At 39.7% G+C, this 19,823-nt stretch overlaps 1 protein-coding gene across 2 annotated transcripts in view; it reads right to left on the bottom strand.

Annotated features, from left to right (window-relative positions):
- Spdya (speedy/RINGO cell cycle regulator family member A) overlaps nt 1-14,986 on the bottom strand; it is a 29,004-nt gene extending 14,018 nt beyond the window's left edge. For both annotated transcript variants that reach the window (XM_075955237.1, XM_075955238.1), the window contains exons 1-4: nt 14,743-14,986; nt 13,000-13,058; nt 9,482-9,567; nt 3,979-4,150 (exon numbers count right to left, since the gene is read on the bottom strand). In XM_075955237.1, the coding sequence (XP_075811352.1) occupies nt 3,979-4,150; nt 9,482-9,567; nt 13,000-13,058; nt 14,743-14,974 (549 nt within the window). In that variant the 5' untranslated portion in view covers nt 14,975-14,986. The remainder of the gene's footprint in view (nt 1-3,978; nt 4,151-9,481; nt 9,568-12,999; nt 13,059-14,742) is intronic.
- Nucleotides 14,987-19,823: the final 4,837 nt, after the last annotated feature.

Here is a 19,823-nt window from a genome sequence, read left to right as displayed (position 1 = left end):
TTATTCTGTCCAATACTATTGCTCCCTAAATTACAAATCTGAAACCAAGCAGTAGCTATCAGACATTAGCTATGATGATACTGTAGCAACAACACCAGAGTACATAAAGCAGCATAAAGAAAAGCTTTCTCCCCAGTCAACTGTCACCCTTTATGATACATGAAAGGTGCTGGGATGGAATCTCTCAGTGGATAGGCAGCTACCCTGATATGTGAACCAGTCTAGAAATTAAGCCATCATCAGTGTAAATTAATTTCACTTTAAAGGAACTATGTCTAAAAAGGCAAGAAAGTAAGAAGCCAAGATCAGAGTCAGTAGGGAAATAGTCTTAATTTTTTCTGGAAAAGCCGTGTGTGTGTATGTGTACACGTGTGTATTTGTAATACAGAGCATATTTTATTTGCATATAATTACGGTCCACCTTTCTTCAAACAAGTGTGTAAGGGAGCTGAACACAAAAGGGGGGAGATGGAGAGATGGTTCAGCTATTAAGAGAAGTTGTTGCTCATGCAGGGGACCTAGGCTGGATGCCTAGCAGCACATGGTAGCTTATAACTATCTGTATCTCAGTTGCAGAGAATTTAATGCTCTCTTCTGATACGGGCACCAGGCACTCATTTGGTACAAAAATACACATGCAGATGAAAAATATGTATGCATAAAATAAGTCTAAAAATTAAAATAAAAAAGTAATTCACATTTAAATTGGGCCCAAAAGGGAAGTTGAACTAAAGTGAGAAAAAGCCAACAGTTACAAAACGCAATGCAGTTAATATGGTTATAGATAATAGTTCCGAAAATGTAGTTTTTAAAAGAAAAAGGGGCTGGGTATGGTGTGCATACCTTTAATACCAGCATTAAGGAGATAAAGACAGGCAGATTGCTGTGAGGTCAAGGCCAGCCTGGTCTATAAGTTAAGTTCCAGAACAGCCAGGGCTATGCAGAAAGAGCCAAAAAAAAAAAAAAAAGGAAAGAAAGGAAGCAAGCAAGCAAGCAAGCAAAGAAGGAAGGAAGCAAGGAAGGAAAAAAGAAAAGAGAAACAAATTACAAATCTCAATATTACCTAAAAGGGGAATACATGTTTTTTTAACAGAGGTAACAGAAAGACAGGTCATAATTTAACCACACTTTTTAACCTGAGAAATGGAAAGAATAGTTATACTTCTTAGTTCCCAAGATAATAAGATATAGATGAATCTTCTAAATCACCATTGTGTTTATATGGCAGCTAGATACCACAGAGAGAACAGTGGGAAGTCATTACACATGACCTTTAGATCTTTATGTTAAAGTCTCCTAGAAAATATCTTAATTTGTATGTGTATCTACACATGCACATGCCTTTGGCACCAGAAGAGTGTGTCAGATTCCTAGGAGTCAGAGCTGCAGGTGGTTGTGAGCTGCCAGATATGGGTGCCAGAACTGAACTCTGGTCTTCTGGATGATGAGGAAGTGGTTCTAACTGCTGAGCTATCTCTCCAGTTCTGAGCTAATGGCTTAAGAATAAACAAGATCATTTACTAAGTTAATTCCAGTGGAGGCAAGAATAAGTCCCAGGACTGAGCTCTGGGGCACCTTAATAAGGCTGATGAGAGAAAGGGAACTGACTCGGAAAACCACATGAACACAGTACATCAGAGAAGTAAGTGTGCCAAACACTGCTGCTAAGTTGAGGACTAAAACCTAAAATCTGTCCTATGTTTTGGCAACACAAGGCTATCAGGAGGCAATGACACAGCTCTGTTAGACAGAGGAAAGGTTTTATATAATAGTTTCAAAGAGAATGGAAAAGAACAGAATAAAAGCAGAGTAGTATATACGTGGAAAATTATAATGTTCAAATATGGCCTTCTGTCACTCTCAAGGCAAACAGCTATGCAGATTGCCATTTATTCCTTTTTTTGAGTCAGGGTCTCACTATACAGTCCAGGTTGACATTGAATTTGAGATCCTCCTGCTTTAGCCTCCTGAGTCCTGAGATTATAGGAACGGACCACAGCGTTTACTGTTTATCCACTTGACCCAAGTAGAGACATAAAAAATACATGCAAGGAACAGAGACATAAAAATAAGCTACAGGATTCTTTCCATACCTTATAACTGGATTCAGTTCAGTTTGAATGACAATGAATTAATTTTAGAGGCCTCATATATGTAACTTTTCATCTTTCCCATTGAATTTAACCTTGTAGAGTCTTAGCCTGCTATATAATCTTTCTGTTATTTCCTGTCCTCTTTTATTTCTGAATTCTTGCATATGTACAGGGTTGGGCAGTGGTGGTACATGCCTGTGATCCCAGCCTGGTCTATAAATCAAATTCCAGGACAGTCAGGGCTGTTACACAGAGAAACCATGTGTCAAAAAAAAAACAGGAAGAAACCTTATTTATAAATAAAATAATTTATCTTACTAAAATACAACATTAAGAAAACAATATGCTAAGCATGGTGATGCATAGAATTTTCCAGGACAGACAGAGCTATATAGAGAGAGACCCTGTCTCAAATTAAATTTAAGGAGGGGGGACTTGGGGAAACAGGAGGATCGGGATAAAGGAAGGTTGGATAGGGGAGCACGGAACCACAATTCTTAGTTAAGGGACCCACTTTAGGGTGGGCAGGAGACTTGACCCTAGAGGGGCTCCCAGGTGCCCAAGCTGAGGTCCCCAGTTAGTTCCCTGGGCAGCTGAGGATAGGGAACCTGAAATGACCTTACCCTAGAGCAATACTGACGAATATATTGCATATCATCCTAGAACTCGCATCTGGCGATGGATGGAGATAGAGACAGAGACCCACACTGGAGCACTGGACTGAGCTCCCAAGGTCCCAATGAGGAGCAGAAAGAGTGAGAACATGAGCAAAGATGTCGGGACCACGAGGAGTGCACCCACCCACTGAGACAGTGGAGATGATCTACTGGGAGCTCACCAAGGCCAGCTGGACTGTTACCAGAAAAAGCATGGGATAAAACTGGACTCTCAGAACATGGCGAACAATGAGGGCTGATGAGATGCCAAGGACATTGGCACGCGGTTTTGATCCTACGCAATGTGCTGGCTTGGTGGGAGCCTAGCCAGTCTGGATGTTCACCTTCCTAGATATGGATGGAGGGGGGAGGACCTAGGACTTACCACAGGGCAGGGAACCCTGACTGCTCTTTGGACTGGAAAGGGAGGGGGAGAGGAGTGGGGGGAAGGGGAGAGGGGTGGGAGGAGGGGGAGAAGAGTGGGAGGAGGGGGAGAAGAGTAGGAGGAGGGGGAGGGAAATGGGAGGCTAGTGGGAGGAGGGGGAAATTTGCTTTTTTTTTCTCTTTTCTTTATCCTCCTTTTATCAATAAAAAATTAAAAAAAATTTTTAAAATAAAAAATATATTCTTTGTGAAAAGAGGTATAATTTTTTTTTCTATTTTTTTTAATTTATTTATTTATTAAGGATTTCTGCCTCCTCCCCGCATACACCACACTGTTGGCCTCAATGTTGAAAACGATCATATACTTTAGCGGAAATTATTATTCAGCTCTAGTTTCCTAATTTTATAATAATCTTGAATAAGATTCTTTAATATGTTCACAAACCCCTTGCTGGCATAGTGGTGATCTTTTAGACAGGAAGGGAACACTACAATAAGAACAGTATAGAAGTAGTTTGCTCTAAAAAATGGAAATGACAAATTTTAATATCTGATAAAATTCATACAGAAACAGAATATACTCGTACATTCATAATAGTGACTGAGGTTAATGATCTCTGTACATGTATAAAGACAGAGAGAGAAAGAGCATTAAAAACCAAAGTGGGGTGGGCAGACTGGCACTATATACTTGTATTCTAAAACTGAAGAGGACAAAATAGGACTATGAATTCCAAGCCAGGCTGGGTTACTTTCTGGATTCTATCCCAAATAAGGAAGCAAAATAAACCAAAGATAATTAGGTAAACAAAGATTATAAATAAAAGGTGTTCTCAAATCCTTACCTCTTCACAGCACCGCCTGCTCACAATAGCCCTATAGTCAATCCTGTCCCAGAGCTGGTCCCTTAACTTTAAGAAATTAGGGAACAGTTTTCTCCAGTTTTTCCCTAAAGCCCATGGAAAAATTTCATACTTGGCTTCCTCTTCATCTTCTTCAACTGTATTAGCCAGGTACCTAACAAAGAGGATCAACAACCCAAGAAGGAAATGGATAAGGGCAATAACAACAGAAAACAAAACAACAACAAAAAAAGGAAATACAAATGACTTATCAACACATGAAGGGTATTCATATCTAAAGTACATAATAAAAATAGTGATATAATTGTTGCATCTTCTAGGTCTTTCTGTATTCCTATAAATTTTGACCTTTGTTCTGGGATGCAGTCTGAAGTTTTTCTGACTTCTAAGGTGAATCTGTGGCATGTTCAGTCTGGAGCTAATCAGCTGACCCCAGACAGGACTTTCTAGAGGATCCCCTTACTACTCCAGGGACTGTGGTGTCTGCCTGCCTGAGAACAGCTATGCTTATTGTTCTAGATGAACGACTGTGAGCCACTCTTTGGGCTATCTTTCTTTAGGCTATCTTCAGACAGCTCCTTCACACACATTTGGAAGTCGGTATTTTGCCATATACTTGAGGGGAAGCAGACATACAAAGAAGCAGAAAAACAAAAATCATGATAAAGAGAAAAACTGACTAATCAAAACCAATCCAAAAGTAAACTGATACATAAAAGGACATCAAAACAACTGTAATTATTCTTTTTTTTTCTTTTTGGTTCCCACTTACCCTCTGGAATCTAAGACCATATTTGCCTCCTCTTTGGCCCTGGTATGTGTGAGTGCAGGGCCACATCTATCCAGCAACAAATGGTCTCTCTATGGAGGCCAGGCTGGCCTCGAACTCACAGAGATCTGCTTGCCTCTGCTTCCCAAATGCTGGAATAAAAGGTGTGTGCCACCATGCCAGTTAGTTATACAAACTGTATCTGTACTATAGGTATTTGGGGCTTATGGGTCATATCATCTCTGTCTCGTTCTCAACCCTGCCTTATTTGTCAAAGCTCTATCGAAGCATATAAGTGACCCAGTAGGGCATAGCTACAGGCGAGAGGAGAGCCAGCCCTGGTTGCAAACTATAAGAAGGCACACCTTCTCAAGTCAAGCCGGGGCACAAAACAACTATAACTATTCTATATGCTCAAAAAGGAGGTGCATGAAACTGTACTTCTAAAGATGAAATCCACATTGTGTAGGATGAAAAGCACTGAACTAGATTAATGGAAGATTGAGTACTGGAGAAGAGATTTGTCAATTAAAGGTACAGTAATAGAATCTACCCAACCTGGAATATAAAGATAAAAATTAAAAGTCAGAAATAGAACATTAGTTAAAATGTGTGAAAACTTCAAGAAGTGAATTCAAAGTAAACTTGGGATCTGAAAAATGGCAGGTAGACACAAACTATTGATGAAATAGATGAATTTTCCCAAAGTTTGAAGAAAATGGGGCTAGAAATGTAAGCTGTTACAATGTTCACACAGCATGCAGGAGCCTCTGAACTTGGTCCCCAGCACTGCATAAATAGGTATGTGGCACATACCTATAATTACAGCCCTTGAGAGGTAGATGCAGAAAGATCAGAAGTTCAAGGATATCCTTAGCTATAGAGAAAGTTTGAGTCCAACCTGGACTATAGGAGACCCTTTATAAAAATTTGACAAAAATTATAAACATGCAGCCAGGCAATGATGGTACATGCCTTTAATTCCAACACTCAGAAGGCAGAGGCAGGTGGATCTCTGAGTACAAGGCCAGCCTGGTCTACAATGCACCAGAACAGTCAGAGCTACACACACACATACACAAAAACCCTGTCTTGAAAAAGCAAAAAAGGAGCCAGGCGATGGTGGCGCACGCCTTTAATCCCAGCACTAGGGAGGCAGAGGCAGGCGGATCTCAGTGAGTTCAAGACCAGCCTGGTCTACAGAGCTAGTTCCAGGACAGGCTCCAAAGCCACAGAGAAACCCTGTCTCGAAAAAACCAAAAAAAAAGCAAAAAAGGAAACAACAACTCCTCACAAACCAACAACAAAATATCTCTCCAATAAAAACGAAACAAAAAACACCCAAAACAAAACAGAAAACCTACAAATATACAAACAAATGTAATGAATAAGAAACAAGAAATCACAAAAAAGTTATACCATGGTACATCCTAACCAAGCTGTTCAAAAGCAATGATAAAAACTTAAAAACAGACAAAAAGAGACACATTAAAGTAGAATGTTGTCACACATCTGTAATCCTAGTACTTGAGAGGTTGAGACAGAAGAATCAAGAATCCAAAACTATCCTCAGCTATGTAGTATGAGTCCAGCCTGGACTACATGAGACCCTGGTAAAAAAGGAAGGAAGGAAGGAAGGAAGGAAGGAAGGAAGGAAGGAAGGAAGGAAGGAAGGAAGGAAGGAAGGAAGAAAGAAAGGAAGGGGCACAAGAAATTAATACAGGAATAAAGTTAAGGATGGGGCAGATTTCATATCAGAAGCAATGCAAGCTCCACAGGCTTTAACAACAAAAACATTACAAAACACACAAGGAAACAAAACATCATGAGAAGCAAATCCCAAAGTCAAGATAGAATATAAAAACAACTGTCTAGGAGCTGGAGAGGCTCTTACAGAGGACCTGGCTTCAGTTCCCGGCACCTGCGATCTCAGCATTTGAAAGGCAAAGAAAGGAAAATCCTTGGCTACACAGGGAGTTTGGGGCCCGCCTAGGCTACAAATACCTTATCTCAAAAGATTTTAAAAGATAAGAAAAGAGGGCTGGAGAGATGGCTTATTTTTACAAGCACTGGCTGTTCTTCCAGAGGTCCTGAGTTCAATTCCCAGCAACCACCTGGTGGCTCACAACCATGAGATCTGGTGCCCTCTTCTGGCCTGGATGCATACATGCAGGGTGAACACTGTATTCATAATACATAAATACATCTTTAAAAAATAAGAAAAGAAAATGAAATTCAGGGTGTTACAAGACTATAATAGGGAAACATTACATGACTACATACAAAATACAAGCTTTAAAACTGGCTAACAAAACATGCTTAATGAAAAAGAAATATTGAATTAGCTTACAGAAAACATGATCAGACACAGATGGAAATTATAATTCACGCTACTTCAAATATAATACAATCTTCAGTGCAATCTTAAAGATTACTACATAGTAAAAGCTAATTGCCCTCTAATGGTTATTACCACAAAACAAGAGAAACATTCAGTTTCAGACCTTTACCTAGATTTGCACTAAAGTCATTTTTGGTTTATCTTTAATTGTCAGATGAAGAAAACTACAGAATATGTATAATATTATATGAAAATAAAATATTGAAACACATAAATTGCAATTTAACAGTGTCAAGGCTGACTCTGGCTCTTGGAAATATCATACATACATGAATTTGCACCTCAGCAACCCTGCTCCTTTTGTTTGTTTTTTTCTTGAGGTCAGGCTGCTCTCAAACTCATGATTCTCCAGCCTTAGCTTCCTAAATGTTGGGAATATAGGTGTGTACTACAACACCTGGCTTCCTTACTAACTTCTGTGATCTTGTAAAGTACTTTATCTTCCTAAATTCTGTTTCCACATAAGGAATACGAAATGCATTTCATTTAACTCAGAGGCAGAGGCCAGCCTGGTCTACAAAGTGAATTCTAGGACATCCAGGGAAATCCTGTCTGGAAAAAAAAACAAATAACAACAGAAAGAATACATTTCGTAATAAAACTAAATGTATAAATATATAAGCTGTGGCAGCTGACAAATAATACTCAGTGTTAGCTATTACTATTAAATTCTTCCAGTTTAGCAACCATCACATTTTCCTACATTCGGGAAATGTCCCTCTAATTCATGCATAGATAATGCTCCTCTGGTTTGATTTCTTTAAAAAACTCTGATTCTAAACAGACTTTGAGCACAAACTTCTTCCTCGGTGCTGAGAGCTATTGTGGCATGCCTATGTCTTTTTTTCAGATTTGTTTCTATGTGTTTCAGTGTTTTGCCTGCCTATGTGAGCCATGTGTGTGCTAATGCCCAGAGGCCAGAAGAGAGTGTCAGGCTCCTTGGAACTGGAGTTACAGGTGGTTGTGCTTAAATCACTGAGCTAATTTCTCCAGCCCCCAATACTGAAATGGCTCAGTATACAGTTCCTACTTTAACACTTAAAATTATTCATGTACATTCCAGCTGCATTGCTGTATCCATGGAGAAGGTAAAAGTCTTTGTCTTTTTTTTTTCTTTTTGCTGTGGGGGAGGTTTACTAGTAATTGAAACCAGGGCATCCTGCATACCAGGGAAACCACGCTACTTCCTTGAACACCACAACTTTCAAAATATATTATGTATTTTTTTTATTTGTTTGTTTTGAGTCAGAGTTTTTCTGTGTAACAGCCCTGACTGTCCTGGAACCAAAATGAATTCTTTTTTTTTTCTTCTTTTTTTTAATGGTTTTTCGAGACAGGGTTTCTCTGTGTAAGTCCTGGCTATCCTAGAACTCCCTTCCTCAAACTCTTGGAGATCCACCTGCCTCTGCCTCCCAAGTGCTGGGATTAAAGGCATACACCACCACCACCCAACCCAAGATGTATCCCCCCCCCGCTCCCCAAGATGTATTCTTAAATTTAACCTTTTCCCTTTATTCTAAAGCACTGCTGAGGCCTGACGCCAGGGTTTTGTGCATACCAGACAAATATTCCACCATTAAGTTATATCCCCAGCCCTGAAATTGTACTTTTCCTTACTAAATTACGACCTATGAATTGGAAAACCACATCATTAAAACAACTTAACAGATAACAAGGCTATCATTAATTAATGTGCTATCACCAGAAAATCTGGAGAATAAACAATATTCAGTGTTTGATGAGACCATCAGTGAACACAAAAGTATTAAAAATGAATAATTCCTATCTTTTAGATATAGACTTACAAGGAACATATCCACACTGGACAGTGGTGATGCATGCATGCCTTTAACAAACTTGGAAGAGAGAAGCAGGTGGATCTCTTGAGTTCCAGGCCAGCCTTATCTATAGCGTGAGCTCCAGGACAGTCAGAGCTGTTGCAAAAAGAAACCCTGTCTCAAAAATAAAAACCCCACAAAACCAAAAACCACAACCACAAAGCAACAACAACAACAACAAACCAGTGGGGGATGGGAGAGAAAGAGAATTGACAAAATTTCTATAAGAGCACTGTGAAAAATGTAGAAAACACAATACAACCTGAAGTGGGGTAGTGAACAATAAATCTCCAGCATGTAGTGTAAGAGAGGGAAAAGATCATAAAACTATCCTACTAAAGTAAAATATATGCAATTTTCATACACAAGAAAGCCTATTAACAATATCCATAAAAATTTAATGTTTCTGCTTTAAATTATAAATCACATATATTGTAAATAACCAATAAAATTCATTTAAGTAGAAAGCATACTTACAGAGCAATAAAGAAATTTATCCTGGTATGCTCATTTATAGTAAATTTAGCTCTCTTGAAATAAACAAAGGTCATAGCCAAAAGATACTATAAGGAAAAGTTAGAAATTAATATTAATGGTTTGCTTTCTGTAATACAACTGCTATAAAATAGTAAACTAAACTTTAAGGCATTATTAATCTTTATGCAATCACCTGAGCACTTATTTTTTTCTCCTGTAATTAATCCGCTTGAATATGTGAGAGTTACTGATGATTTATTATATTTAGCTAAGTGTATTTCCAAATCTTATTATAGCTGATGCATTCTAAAATTAAAATTCCATTTTTTTCTAACTTAAATTTCAATCTTATAGAGAAGTTGAAATAGTTCAATGAGTAACCAAACATCTTTCACCTAGATTCACCAATAGTTACTCTAAAAAATAATATGTAAGGATAACTTCTAAATAACTTCAAAAATTAGAATAGCAAGGCTTAGTTTCATTGAGAAAACACATTTTAAATGCAATATCACAAATACACACAATTATCCTATTAGAAAGTATGCCAAGATCTAATGATTTAAATTTGAAACAAGTTAAAATACGAATTTTTATCTTTCATACTTATTTATTATCTAGTAAGGGCATTGTACAAGAAGATAATTCCAAGGGTTCCCTTAATTTCTAAGTAAAGGATTCCTGAAATAATGTCAAGTGTTCTGGGTTAGTTACTTTTTAAACACTGCCCCCTGCTGTCCACCAGCATTAAAGCACCTAAACTATACCGTTTACCACAACTATAGGATTTGGGTATATTAGTTTATTTGAAAACTGAAACTGCGATTGTTTTAAAGATTACATTTTTGGAGACATATTTTATTTTTACACACACACACACACATATTTATTTATTTATTTATTTATTTATTTATTTATTTATTTATTTATTTATTTATTTATTTATCAGTGTGTGTCATGTGTCAGGCCACCATCCAGATGAGGCAATCAGAGAACAAATGACGGAAGCCCATTCCATTCTCTCTTCCACCATGTGAATCCCGGTATCAACTCAGGATTGGCATCAAGCACCTTTAGCAGTTGGTGTAGTATGTATGTATCCTGGCAACCTCACATCAAATGTTTGTGATAAAATGTTAGCATGTGCCAGGCAGTGGTGTCGGCACCTGTAATCCTAGTACTTGTGAGACAGAGGCAGGCAGATCTCAGTGAGTTCCAGGACAGCCAGGGCTACACAGAGAAACACTGTCTCAAAAAACAATAACAACAAAAAAAGTTAGCATGCCTCAGATTTACCTCAAAATAGTTTACATTCCTAGGAAGAAGGGTTAAAAGAAAGAAGAATGGCCACGTTGATGATGGCTGTACTTTTAAGAGCCACACGGAAGGTCTTTAAGCTATGTGTGCTTTAGTTTTTCTAAATTAGTTTCCAGAGGCTGCAGAGATGCCTCAGCCATTAACAGCGCTGTCTATTCTTCCAGAGGACCCGGAGTTTGATTCTTAGCACCCATACGGAGACTCACAACTGTCTGTAACTCCAGATCTTGGGGATCGGACACTATTTTCTGACCCTCAAAGCATGCAAATGGTGAACAGACATACAAACAAACTGATCACCCAAACACATAAAGTTTCTAAAAAAAAAAACTTTCCAAAATTAATTTTATTTTAAAAAATATTTTAGCTTTTAATTGTGTGTGTGTGTGTGTGTGTGTGTGCTTGTGTGCATATGAGTGCAGATGCCTGAAAAGACCAGAAGTCAGCAGATCACCTGGAGCTGGAGCTACAATCAGTACCGGTGCTGGAAACTGAACTCAGGTCCTCTGAAAGAACAGGAAGTCCTCTTAACCCACTCAACCATTTCTCCAGCCTCCCAAATTAAAAAAAACAAAAAAACAAAAAAAAAACTTCGAAAACTTTTTCATCTTTGGCAATTTAGTATGAAACAAAGACCTTCATTTCAATGCTTAGACTTAAATCATAAACTAATCTTCTATACTTTTCCTTATTTATTGATTTATATTTTAACTGTTACTGAACTTAATATATGACTGCTCAGTCTAAATTGGTATTTACAAAAGTAAAATGGCAACTTTCAGCTTACTCAAAAGTATAGAAACAAATATTGAAACGTATCCATAAAAGAGCATAAACCATTGTTGTTCCTAATAAACTAAACAGTTTATAGAATATGATATCTAACTGAAGAACATGTTAAACTAAGGGGTGGGGAATGAGAGATATGAATAAGAATAAAGTATATGGGCATCTGGGTACATGCCTTTAATCTTTGAGTTCAAGTCTACAAAGGAAGTTTTAGGACAGCTAGTGTTACATAGTTAAGCCCATGTCTCAGGAAAAAAAAGTATAATAAATGATACACACATATGATAATATCACAATGAAACTGATTTCTTTGTACACTAACCCAAAAGAGACTGATCCATTATTTTAAAGATACTTTTAATTGTGTCACGTTGGAATGTGTGTATGCGTGTGTGTGTGTGTGTGTGTGTGTGTGTGTGTGTGTGTGTGTGTGCATTCATGCACCCGCCCAGAGCTGGAGTTACAGTAGTTGCAAGCACCCAGATGTGGGTAGAAGAAACCTCTGGATCCTCTGGAAGAGCATCTAGTGCTCTACTAACTACTAAGCCATTTTTCCACCCCACAAGCCATTTGCTCTATAGAATATTTCTCAATTTTCACTTGTCTAGTGTTTTTCAAAGTATGTGACAGTCACTCATCATTTCTTACTGTTACCCAGCAGTAAGAAAGCCATCATGGAATAAGAGGCTATTTACGCTATTAGAAATTATATACAGCAATTTAATACCTCTTGAATTATAGTAATAAATTGATTAAAAGGATAATTGAAACTTTTGGTCTGAATTACTTATAAAATATTCAAACTTATAGAAGATTGCCTTAATGGAGTCTCAAGAACTTTTCTCCATACCAATTAAAGATAGTAATTCTTCTTCTTGGTCTACTTTTTTTTTAAAAAAAAAAGTAGTAATTCTAACCAAATGAATTGAATCTAGCTGACCACAGTTATACATGTCTTAGGAGGCTGAGGAAAGGTGATTGTGAATTTACGAGTTTGAGGTCAGGCTGGGCTGGAATGAGAGAGAATGTATCCTTGCCCTCCACCCCCACTCCCTACCCTGAACCCTGCCACCAAAGTATTGAGTATTGTTTCCAAATAGATTTGGTAAAAATTAAGTTTAAAAATTCTGCTTTGGGAGCCAGTGGAATGGATCAGTGGGTAAAGGCACATGCTGTCATGGTGGAAGAAGAGAAACAACTCTGTAAATTGTCTTCTGACCTCAACATAATGGCTACGGCACACATGTTGTCACTGTTACACACAATAAATATGACCAAAGGATTCTGCTCTGAAGGAAAGACATAGGCTATTTTTCTAAACATAATGAAGGAGAAAATTCTTATTGGGTATCAAAAATTTTAATGATCTAGTAACACAACAATAGCTTATGATTATACTGTTTCCAGTTTACCTTGTCTGCAATTTTACAACAGCAATCCATCCACAAGAAATCTTGAATTAAGTCGTCATCTACAACAAAAGGTAACTATGACTTATTTTCTTTAAAATGTTTCCTTTTGAAGAGATACTTTCTGTATTGGGACATTATAAAGTGATGCTTGGAAATTAAGCAAAAATGGTTACTAAGGTTTAGTTGTCAGTTTTAAAAGTAAATTTATTATTGCAATGACTATCATTTCCCATCTGATTTGCCTTAATATATATATATATATATATATATATATATATATATATATATATATATTCAACTTTAAAAGTGAATAATGTTTCATTTTTGAGCATCCAACAGCATGTTGGGAAACTCCAGCTCTTTCTTCTTTTGCAGAGTACATTGTAAGAGACAGAAATGGAATCTGAAGTAAGATAATTCATCTCCTAATAAATAATAGCTTAATATTGTTCTAAGTGTATCACTTTTCCCAATTACTTTCACATTTTTTCATTTTGGGTATTATTCATTTGGGTATTTTTCATTTTGGACCCTTTCCCCTATTTCCTCTCTAGTCTACTTATTACTCAAATAAAAATATAAATATGTCTATATAAATAACTTCAAGTTTTACTTGGATTTATAATTAACATTTAATTTTGAGAAAACCAATTTTTAGAATAAAAAGATCAACAAAATTTTGAAGAATAATATCTACCACAGAGTGGTGGTGCAATCCTTTGATCCCAGCACTTGGAAAACAGAGGCAGGCAAGTCTCTGTGAATTCAAGTTCTACTCCAAGCCAGCCAGAGTTACTTGACAAGACTCTGTCTCAAAACAAAAACACAACAAAAAGCAACATCCAAAAAGTAAATTTAAAAAAAAACCTTGTTTTGATTTGAAAGCATTAAAATAGATAATCTCAAAATATGTTGAAAACTATCAGAATTTAATCTAGGAAAATCACCTTTGTTTTAATAACAAAGCAAAAGGTTCTTTTCCTTCATTTTGTATGTTATGAATTGCATTCTTGTAATTGATATTTGGAAACTTCTAAGAATAACTTTATTTTCTGGAATTAATTTGTTCTTTTAATTTTGTTTCTATTTCATAAGTTACCTAAAATGGTGGAATCAGGTGTTTTCTTATGACCAATTAAGAGTACTCAAAAACCTTGTGGGGTAAGGAGTGGAGATGACCAACAAAACAGGTATTTTGCTTGCCTCTAATCTGAGCATTTGGTAGGTGAGGGCAGGACTAAAAACACAAGGTTATCCTTAAGTACATAAAAAGTTTAAGACTAGCCTAGGCGTACATGGGACCCTTTCTAACACAAAGGTGGTAAGAAGTAAGAGAGAGCGTAAAGAAAGGTTTGCTCTCTTCTTACTAAGGAGCAATGGGATCGTGTTAACATTCTAGATTCTGATTGGAGAAAACTTTATAACTTCTTTTTACATTCCTTATATATTTAGCTCATCTTTTAGCTCTGACATTCTTTGCATCTTACCAAGTGTGCAGGCAAGCATATAGACTTCCTCTATAGTCAAGGAGGGTCCGCTGTGCACCACTATTAGACTGTGCTGTGATCTGAGTCCTTATCAGGAAACATCTACACTATCTCTTATTCTATTGTCTACCTTGTGACTGCAAAACCAGGGCTCCTTTTCTTGACTGGTATAAACACTACATTGTAAAAACCTGACAAAAGAGATTTACACTAGGATTCTTCAGTACTTTACACTATTAAAATGTCTTACACCTACCAAATAATTTAAAGAAAGCAGTCATTTCCTGACGTTGTATAATTAGACAGGGTCCTTTGGGCCGCTTAGATTTGTTGTTATGTGCATTTTTTTCAGATGCTTGCCAACTATCTTTGAAAATAGGACGCTTCAGATTGATAGGCTTTTTAGTTTGATGTGACCGATTAGAACCTGATTTTACATGAACAGTGACAGTAGGTGGTGTCTCACAACACATCTGATTGTGCCGCATTGTGGCTTCCCGAGATTCCTACAAAAATAAAAATAAAAAATTATTGATCACATCCATTCATTTCTATATAAAACTATCTGGATACTACCATATGTAATCATATAAAATGTTGATCTTGCCATTAAAATGTTATCTGTAATACCAAGTCATATTAGAAATTGTTCTTACAGTGCTCAGAAATGCTATGCCTCCTTGGGTAATGGCATACTTCTTCTTGTTCATTTTCCCTTGGTTATTCTGGAACTCAAAATCAAATCTGAAACTTGCTTATTTTCTTTTTATAGTGTTCATTTTTCCTGGTAGGTCTTCCTTGGCCACAAAGTTTCCATATTCAATAAGCAATTATTGGTATTTTCTGAACAGTTTTAGCAAATAAATGACACATGTGCTTTGTATGATTTTCACTAATGTGTGTGTGTGGTTTTTGTTGAGACAGGGTCTCACTACGTACTTCTTAGCTGGCCTAGAAATCACTAAGCAGATCAAGCTGGAACAACTTCAGGATCCTAATGCAAACCTCTGAATCCCTGACTCATAGTGACTAAGCAGGCACACTTCCCTTGGCATTCAACAAGTTATGTACAGATTCCTTCCTGCTCTCAGAATCTCTACTGCTGAAGGTGAAGCTACTACACCCAAACTAGCTGGATACTACCAATACTGCCCAACCCGTGAGTCACATACACAGTTTTATATTTTTAAGCTATATTTAAAAAGAAAACATGGCCAGGGCAGTGGTGGCACACGCCTTTAATCCCAGCACTTGGGAGGAAGAGGCAGGCGGATCTCTGTGAGTTCGAGGCCAGCCTGGTCTACAGAGCTAGTGCTAGGGCAGTCTCCAAAGCTACAGAGAAACCCCGTCTCGCGAAACAAAGACAGAGGGAGAGAGAGAGAGAGAGAGAGAGAGAGAGAGAGAGAGAGAGAGAGAGAGAGAGAGAGAGAGAGAGAGAGAGAGAGAGAGAGAGAGAGAGAGAGAGAGAGAGAGAGAGAGAGAGAGAGAGAGAGAGAATATATAAGGGCTGGGCTATAGCTCAGTGGGAGGGGGGACTACTTGCCTAGCATGTGTGAGAGCAGAGCTCAAGCCTCAGTGCTAAAAACAAAGTTAATTTTAATAAAGCCAAATAGATCAAACATGTAATTTTAACATCTAATCAATATAAAATTAATAAAATATTTTATATCCAAAATCTTTTAAGTCTGGTACATTAAAAAAAACATTTTTATTTCATGCGCACTCATGTTTTGCCTGTAAGTGTGTCTGTGTGAAGGTGTCAGATCCCCTGAAACTGGAGTTACAGGCAGTTTCAAGCTGCCACGTGGGTGCTAGGAATTGAACCCGAGACCTACTGGAAGAGCAGTGCTTTTAACCTCTGATCCATCTCTCCAGCCCTGATACATTTTTGATACTTTATACATATCTCAATTTTATGTTAATTACTAAATAACTCAAAATGTAGTCCTATAAAAATGAAGTAGTGTATGAGAGAATATTTTACACTCCTTCCATTTTATAATTAAATGAAGTAAAAAAAGTTTTCTGTTGCACCCAGCCAAATAAGTGTTTATGGTCACATGTGGCTAGTGGCTACAGTGTAGGGTTAGATGATAAAGAAGTAGGCAGAGGGGGCTGGAGAGATGGCTCAGCAGTTAAGAATACTCACTGTTTGGCACTCACAGGGGCACACAATCATCTAACTCCAGCTCCAGGGAATTCAGTGCCTTCTTCTGGTCTCTGAGGGCACCAGGAAAGCGTGTGATGTACAGACACACATGCAGGCAAAATAATGGGGTGTGTGTGTGTAAATAAAAAGGAGGGAAGGGGAGAAGGAGAAGGAGGGAGGGAGGGAAAGAGAGAGGGGAAGAGGGAGGAGGGAGGGAAGGAGGGAGAGAGAGAGAGAGACAGAGACAGAGAAAGAAACAGTAGGCAGAGGATAGGAACGGAGAAAAACACTTGTAGCTACAGCTATGTCTTTAGTCTGATAGGAACCTGGACTCTATCTCAAAAGTAAACAAAGAGAATCAATCAGCCAACAACAAAAATTAAACAGAAGAAATTATAATTAGTTCTACAATAATTTCTTGCCTTTTGTTTTGCTTCCTTCATCTGTCTTCTGGAAAAAAAACTAAGCAATCATTAGGATTCGCCAATGGAGTTGGGGGCAGGGCTAGGTTCAGTGGTAAAACATACCAGAATACAGAATATTGTGGCCCATTTTTCATGAGTTAAGTTTGACTCAGTGGTGACTTTCAAATAATTATTTTTATATTGAAACCAATGGAAAATAAGAAAAAGCAAACATCGAGTATCAGACTATTTCATCTAAGACTTGTGAAAACAGGAAAGGGGAACGTCTGAAATTCCCAAATTCACTGAAGTTAAGAAAGACTGAAGGAAAGTCGTGGAGCAAGAACGTAAGGACAGAAGCTGTCTATGCCACAGCGTGTGTAAAATTCCACTTTGCGGGATCTCTTTGGCTTAGCTCTTTGCTCAGAGGAAAAGAATCAAAGGCTAATTAAAATATGGGCATTTCTCTAGAGAAAGAGGGAGTGTGTGTGTTGGGGGGGGGGATAAGAAACTATGGCCAATGGGTATTGTGTAGCCACGTCTCCAAACAGACACATTCCATCCTAGAGGGAAGCTGCCCAAGACTCGGGTTCACAGATACCAGCCCCGACCCGCGGTTCCGGAGCAGGACTGCGGCGGGAGGAAACCGATCGCCTGTACAGCTTTCCCAGACATCAGCCCCCCCCCCCCCCGCCGGGGTGGGCTCTTCGGGGATGCAGCTTGATTCATCCATGCTTCTCAACCTGGACTCGGGCGGAACCCCTACTTTTGTGCCATCAGCTCCCTATCTTGGGTTAGTAGACGTTGGTTTGCGTCACTCAAGGCAAAGTCTCACAACATAAGGTAAGAATCCTTCAATTCGCCTGCATGCATTCTAGCGACATTTGAAAAGTCTTAGCAGAATTCATAAAGACCATGTCTGAGTTTGGGAGGTTTGGGGTTTTGTTTGTTTGTTTTTTGTAAATACACCTGAACTTTGTAGGCATCTGAAGAAAGTTCTCTCTCGGCGTAGGATAAAGGGCATCTGGCGACAGAATCATAAAATAGAAATCGTTTTTCTGTATGAAAATCCAATCCCTGGCGACTGGGGATAGGCAGGCGGAGAAATTTTCCTACATCTGGGGTGTCGCGATGACACAGGGCAGCTCAGAACTCAACACTGCGATGCGACTCTGGGTGGGTGCGTGGGACACGGGATCAAGCGGCAGGACTCGCATCCCCTCAGCCCCACCGTGCAGCCCAACCTGCCGGGCGACCCGGTCCCTCCACGGGTTCCCTCCGGTCTCCGCCTCCGGGAGGCTCACTCGCGTCCCGGCCCTCAGAGCTGGGGGGGGGGGGGGAGTAGGTGCGGGGAGCCTCGAGGCCGCGAGACCGCCCCGATGCGCCGCTGAGGGCTGAGGGGCCTCCTCACGCCGGACTGTGGGAGAGAGCGGAGGGCACCGGCGCTGCCGACACTCGGGACTCGTCACCAAGGCCGCCCGCCCAGCGAGGGCGAAGGTACCTGCGCAGACCGGCGAAGAGCGAGCGGCCTCCGCTTCAGCCCGCAGCCTCAGACGGTTGCTCGCTGGTCGCTCGCACAGAGCAGCACCCGCTTTCCAGCCGCCAGCTGCCCCGCCGGGAGCGCGCGGCCGCCGGAGCCAATCGGAGCGCGGGAACAGCTGGGGGCGGGGCCGGCTCTGTAGCCCCGCCCCGCCCGGTCCCCGGGCTGACGCCTGGTCCTCTGCCGTTATTCGGCTCTAGCTCTACGGACCTCTACGAGGGAATCGCGCTTTCCCGCGAACGTGTCAGTGTGGAACCGTTGAGGTGCCCGCCCCGGACTGGACGAGGACACCGTGATGCCCTGCTGGCCCGGGGTCTCCCGCTGTACCCCTCCTCCCGCTTCCCTGCACGCACCTCGCACTTGTGAGCTTGAGAGAACGCTGCCGCCCCAGAACCGTGTGCACAAGTGTCTGAAAGGAGGAAAAGCCTGCCTAAGCTAGCTCAAAGGGTGTGAATAAAGTGACTTTTAGTAAGAGGACAGTGTTCTGTTCTCCCGTTCACAGTTAAATCCTGTGTTTTCTTGAGAGGTCTGGGATGTAGCAAAGGTGTTTAATAAATGCTCGCCTGCCCCATCCCTCTAATGCAGAATCTGCTTTTTTTTTCAGCATCCGTTTCTCCATGCTTAGTCTTTCATGTCTTACTGCCTCATATTCCAGAAAAGAGCGAGATTTAAGTCATTCAGATGGCTGACGCTGCGTCTATGACTTTCTTTTCCGATTATAGCATTTAAGAGCATCTTAGCCTTGCCTGTTTGCAGTACTTCCCAGTTATTACTTTCTTGCTCAGCAACTCTGAACACCGAAAGCAGCTTACTAACACACAAATCAACCTAAAGGGGCACTTTGAGTACTAAGCTTTCCTGAGGGAGGGAGGTCTTTGAGTTGGTGTTTTGTTGTTGTTGTTTCTCCCCTCCCCCCCGCAGGTTCTGGAACTCACTCTAGACCAGGCTGGCCTCGAACTCACAAGAGATCCTCCTGCCTCTGCCTCCCAAGTGTTGGGATTAAAGGAGTGTGCTACCACTGCCTAGCTCTTCACTTTTCATTTCTTAGATCCATGGCCCTCCGGTGAATAAATGTGTCAAGAAAATCTTTAGGGAAGTGGCTGCTTCAGTCATTCCTGTGGTTTTTCATGAGGATCCTTCTCTGCTGTTCTTTTCTCAGGAGGAGGGATGCTTGTGATCACTAGTTTCCAGCCATTAGTATAAAACGTTATTTACTGAGCAATGAATATTCAGCACATGAGCAG

Source organism: Microtus pennsylvanicus, chromosome 21 (assembly GCF_037038515.1).
Source record: "Microtus pennsylvanicus isolate mMicPen1 chromosome 21, mMicPen1.hap1, whole genome shotgun sequence".
In the NCBI taxonomy this organism is placed as follows: domain Eukaryota; kingdom Metazoa; phylum Chordata; class Mammalia; order Rodentia; family Cricetidae; genus Microtus; species Microtus pennsylvanicus.
The sequence above is the reverse complement of the archived record's forward strand: the minus strand, read 5'-3'. Positions and strand labels throughout refer to the sequence as shown.